This window comes from Colletotrichum chrysophilum, assembly GCF_026319265.1.
Source record: "Colletotrichum chrysophilum strain AFK26 chromosome Unknown scaffold_424, whole genome shotgun sequence".
In the NCBI taxonomy this organism is placed as follows: Eukaryota; Fungi; Ascomycota; class Sordariomycetes; order Glomerellales; family Glomerellaceae; genus Colletotrichum; species Colletotrichum chrysophilum.
Genome location: NW_026517711.1, coordinates 1 through 5,464, shown reverse-complemented (window position 1 = coordinate 5,464; position 5,464 = coordinate 1). Strand labels below are relative to the sequence as shown.

General features: G+C 51.9%; 2 protein-coding genes across 2 annotated transcripts; both read left to right on the top strand.

Annotated features, from left to right (window-relative positions):
* Nucleotides 1-1,093: 1,093 nt before the first annotated feature.
* On the top strand, nucleotides 1,094-2,011 carry COL26b_014481 (uncharacterized protein; the record flags this gene model as incomplete). The annotated part of the gene is made up of 3 exons (XM_053187052.1): nucleotides 1,094-1,381; nucleotides 1,406-1,584; nucleotides 1,672-2,011. 3 exons carry the CDS (start codon nucleotides 1,094-1,096, stop codon nucleotides 2,009-2,011), a joined length of 807 nt encoding a protein of 268 aa, XP_053029004.1.
* A 1,558-nt stretch (nucleotides 2,012-3,569) lies between these two features.
* COL26b_014480 (uncharacterized protein) lies at nucleotides 3,570-4,379 on the top strand (the record flags this gene model as incomplete). The annotated part of the gene is made up of 3 exons (XM_053187051.1): nucleotides 3,570-3,679; nucleotides 3,740-3,957; nucleotides 4,030-4,379. 3 exons carry the CDS (start codon nucleotides 3,570-3,572, stop codon nucleotides 4,377-4,379), a joined length of 678 nt encoding a protein of 225 aa, XP_053029003.1.
* Between the last annotated feature and the right edge of the window lie 1,085 nt (nucleotides 4,380-5,464).

Sequence of the window (5,464 nt, the reverse complement as noted above, 5' to 3'; positions counted from 1 at the left end):
GCAGAGTTATGCCTGTGGGGAGTGAGGTTGGCTCATTGATGGGATCATGACCGGTTGTGAATAGCTTCACTTATTTCCTAATTAGGTAATTTGTATTGGCGGCTTTGAGTCACGTGTTCTATGGATTTGCTTTGTTATATTGGCCAACAGGGCAAATCAACCAATACTGGCGTAGGGGCAATCAAATCAGTCAAATCTTGGCGTCATTTAATTTATTGGCTTTAACGGCAGCGCTGAGAAGCAATACCTCAGGAAAATTTGGTTCATACTGTTTTGTTCATACGATGGTCATGTCTCTAATCGAACCCTGTCGTATGGCGCTTCGGAAGATGGAACAAAACTAGTTCTATCATGCTCAAATCTTTATGCGTAATGAAGACTGTCCTGCAATTGATGAACCATCAGTGAAGATGCATAGCCAGTCTGGGAATCAAAAAGCAAAAAAGAAGCCACTGGGTGGTTTTGAACCACTAGCAATTGGCAGGCTCGGCGCCACCGATTGGAGCTGGGGCCCTACAGACTCCGACACATGACTCTAACCTGCCCACCAAGGCTTCGCATCCAGTGGCGTGAGGCTCACGTCCCAATCCGTACTTAAACCCGGTGGTCGAGAGGTCGGGTCATCGGTTCAATGATGCCATGAGTTGACCATTCACCAGTAGTATTGCCTAGTGCTCTCTCACCTTGACGTGCACCCTGGGTCCACTAGTTCGGCAGGCTGTGGACGCCTCAGGCCAGTGGGAGCTTCAGCTTTGATCCACTTTGTAATGAGCCAGTAAGATAATAGGAAACATCATTGGTATCTCACTTCTCGATCGGCCACTTGAAAGGCTGGCGTGGTTCTGCATGGCCTAAGGTAGTTCCTATCGCGAGACTGACGCTAGCAACCCGCGCCCCACTTTACGTCCATCTGAATCTCCTTCGCGAATTTTCATCCTCTTGTTTTTTTTCTTCTTCAACGCGTCATACTCATCAAGCCAGGCCGCGGCCCCGATTCGACGCAGCTGGCCAGGTAAGACCATTCTATCATAAGGAACGCCGTCCCAAACATTAGCTGACGCTCAGATCAGGCTTCGCGTACCTTCGCGCGACGATGTCGTTCACGGCCAACACCAATCCCGCCGCGCGCCGAGTCAACCACGACGTTCTCCGCCATATTCCAGGCCTCACTTGGACTCCCCGAGCCGATTTCCTGCTGGGCGACGACCTCGCCTGTTGCATACTTCTGAGCCGCCGCCTTGCTAACAAGAACCGCAAATTCGAGCGCAACGTCTACCTTGAAAAGCTCCGAACCCGCCTGGCTTCCATGATCACCGACGCCCTGAACCACATCAAGCTGGTCCAAGACGGCATTGAGGAATTGCGCAGCAACTTGCCGCACGTTCGCCGGAAGACGTTCTAGCAGCGCGTGTTCCTGACTCTCCGTGTCAAGCGCAGCTGGGAGGTCTACAACCCCATGGGAGAGCGCGAAGAGGAGCTCATCAATCGCTTCGCAGATGCTCGCGCCGACTACCTCGCCATGCATCTTCAGAGCTCTGTAGAGGGCCACGAGACCTACCAGACGCTCCTTGATGCCTTGGATCAGTAGAACGCGTCCAAGCATGATATCGCCCGTCTCTTCGTCGCTCCCACCGACCCCGCCAGCAATGTTCAGCCCCTGCTTCTTGACAGCCCTGCCGATAAGGCTAGTCAACCGGTCTCTACAACGACAGCAGACATGGACAGGCCCACTGTACTTGACTCAGAGGTCGCCGTTTGCGCCCCTCTGCCGAGCCCGTCCGAGCCTGACCCGGACCCCATCGTCGACCGCCTACCCTACGCCAGCGCCACGACTCCCGGCAACGCCCCAGCCGCACCCGATGACGAGGCGCCCGTCTCGCGTGCTGCACTTCGCTGGCTGTGGTCTCGCATCCTCCCAGGCTTCAATCAACGGGAGACTATCTTTGAGAAGCGTATTTGGAATGAGGATGACCTGGATGAGTTCATGCAAGAGTGCCCTCATCCCGTCTGAGTATCACCGTGGGTGTAAGAAGAGGTCTAGAAGTTCTCACTCTATGCTTCTAAGACGTTGAGCTTCGTCGGATGCTCAGGGGCATTGAAATGCAGAAGGTCTGATTGAATAGGTTTTGAAGCTGGATTAGAATGACTTGGACGAGATGATAGAAGTCAATACCACTATGTTACATGTTGATTCCACATTCTTTCTCAATAGCGTTGTTCTGTGTATTTTGAAATTCCGTGGACATTTTCCTTTCGTAAATCGTCTGCGTCATCGTCGTTGTCACGGAGTCCGACAAAGGGCATGCGGTCAAACGAGCTCACCACTTGGAATTCAGTGATGATACTGGCCGGCTCAGTTGAACTGTGCTCTGATAGGTTGAGTCAAGTCAAAGGTGAGAATGAGTGGGTCGCACCGGGGCGTGGGAGCTGGCGGAGGGTCTTAGGCAAGAAACGATCGGGAATTCTCAGCAACCCTAGGGGAAAAGAGCTGGTTTGAGTCGGGTGGTGCAGTCGTAGGGCCCCGGCTTGCAGGTCACGCCGCGCCGGTTCATTAGTACCACTCTGGTCCACCAGAGAGCAAGGGTTCAACTCCATTTTTTGACTCTTTTTTTGCTTTTGTTTTTCAAGTTCTGTTTTCCGCACGTATATGCGTTTTGTCACTGCTGATGATGCGACTTGTGTTTACCGAGTTCGTTTCTCGGCATATTGTTTGTTGCCATGTAGTTATGATTTGGCGATTGCGCTACTAGAGCGAAGGCTTGATGCTGCTGCAGCAGTGCTGCTCATGCAGACTCAGGCGCTCAAATGCTTAGCTTGCACCACCCAGCCACTTGGTGCCTTTGTCTGCTGTGGCTAGAATAGCCCCAGTGTTCGCTGTCTTTTCGCAAGCTTCGCTATTATCGGGTATTGGACCCTTACTTTCTTCACAGACCAGTTGCCAGACGGCACGCGCCTACTACGCGGCATCGCCAAATTTCGATTCCAGATGGCGTTGTCGTTGAATCAAGGTGGTGGAGCCAAGCACGCCAAGGGCAAGGTTTCGGCGCCACCCATGTCGCGTGCCAATCATGCACTGCGGCTGCACCGAAAACAGCACTGTGGCTCTGCGCTAAGATGCTGTGGGTTGCAGATAATTTTGGGGCAGGATTGCGGTTGCGACGCAAATCTCCGTGGCAAGGTCGTATCGAAGTTTCACTCAGCTTAGCAGCTGTTGAAATCCTGCAGCAGCTAAATTTGCGCAAAACAAAATGATTGTTCACGATCACATCAAAGGCTCAGTGTGGCTGGTGATGGACAATCGAGGCCCCACCGGCAGAAAAGAGGCTTGCCGAGGCGGTGAGCGAAAACGTCCTGGTAGCCCGAGATAAGATGCTCTCGCCCTGCCGGGCTTTGCAATCAACTGATAAGGAGCCATTCACCGCTGATAATGGATTGAGGCCGGTGAAAATACCATATCGATTCTGCCAAATCGGTATGCACTTGCCTCGCCTTTAGTTTTCTTCGTGTTTTTCATTCTTTGATCCTGTTTCACCAGCAGACAACAACGGGAATTTCTTTCCTGATACACCATGTCCAGCCAAGCTACCGCAATCTCCGGCACCACCGGTACTGCTGAGAACGCCATGAAATGGGATCATCCCCCGGAGAGACCCAATTTCGACTGTCCCTTGGTGTCCAAGTACGTCTCTCGTCGCCCTTCCTTCCCTTAGAGGCATGGAACTAAAAGCTTCAGGCCTAGCATCGACATCAGCACGGACGATCGTGGTTTGTCCAAGATGGAGAAGACAGTTCACTTCTCGAAATTCTTTGCCAGCAGGGATTTGATCTATGTTCATCATCTCGGCTGCAAGATCAAAGACCTTGAGTGGACCCTCAAGAAGACTCTCATACTTCATGATGAAACCCAGACGACCCTTCACGCCATCGAACAAATTGCCCCACGGCTAAGCGGCGCTAGTTCGGCCAGCCTTCAATCCTAGATCAAGCGCCTGAAGGCAGTTGTGTTGAAGCTCCACAATGAAATTCAAGCTACGACGGCCAAGATCAGCTTCGCGACGGACGGACGGGGCGCACTTGCTAAGCTGGCCAACGACATGGGTCGCGGCGTCGAGAAACTGGCCAACCCGGTCAGACCCAACTACCCTATGCAGCACGCCTTCGAGATCCTTGTTCGCGACGTCCACGAGGGCAAGATTGCTCTGCACGAGTCGGAGAAGAAGAACAAAGCGTTGAAGCAGGAGTTGGACTACGAAAAACAATCCCATGCGGAGGAGGTCACCACATTGGTCGAGGAGCGGGATGAGGCTTTGAGACGTGCGAGCATACCTGCTACCGATACATACAACCATGAGGGGGTCCTTGTCGATCTGCTGTCTTGAGACTCAATGTTTCATCTCTGGGAACGATGATTGCCCGCCATCGCGATGACATCGTTGACAAAGCAGGGCTTTGGCATCACCACTCTCTCCAGCAAAACTGATCTCAGCGCGCGGTGGGCTGCGTGAGAGAGAAGAAAAGACTGTTCAAGCCCCTGTGTTAGTGAAGAGGGAATAACCGACTGCTGCGTGCGGTCAGTTTCTGGTATCGTCACAATAAAGCTTCATGTACTTCGATCTAGGTCCCCAAGGCCGTTAAACATGCCAGACAACCGCGCATTATGGCGTCAACCTTCTTCATTCCAGTATTTTTCCCTCCCTTCTCATCTCCCCGCAGGCTTGTGGATAAGCCCATGAGTCTTCCATTCTTCACGAGGCTACTTCTTGTGCAGATGAAAACAAGAGCGAGGATAAGTCTAGCACATATGGCACTACTTCGACCGGCCAGCCGGAGGAATCTATTGTGGTAGCACATCGCGGCGGATGATCCAGAGTGGCCTTGCAAGTTGTGAGTGATTTGAGCAAGGCACGAGCTCTGATTCTGTAGACACATCAAGCCCAAGCTTTCGCTATCTCCTTCACCGTTCTCCGGAAGGTGTGCCAGCTGGCCCACCTTCAATTATGTTCGCAGGAAGCCGTTCTCTAAGAGTTGCCAAACGGATCAACGCACACTGCTGTCGGGCACCTCATCTTCCCCGAGCCGGCTGTTGGACTGTCTTCTCTCACCACGACGCCTTAACGCTCCAGATATGTTCATTACCTCCGCTCCGCATTTTGTGAAGAATTCTTTTGTGAGTTTTTATATAACTAAGGGGAATATAAGGACCCTTTTTTCCTCTACCCTAACCTAGGCTAGTCTCTTTAACTACTATATCCTTAGATAAGAGTAACAATAGCGATTAGCTCTTAGAGCTATTTACTATACTTCTTTGTTACGACCCGTTATGCAGGATAACAGTTAACCGACCCACTTGGGCATCGAGCGGCTAGGACAGGACATTTGTATTGCAGGATCACGGGAACAACAGGGACTCGCTCGGAAACGGAAGAACTATGGTACAAGTCACGTGACGATAAGATAACGATCA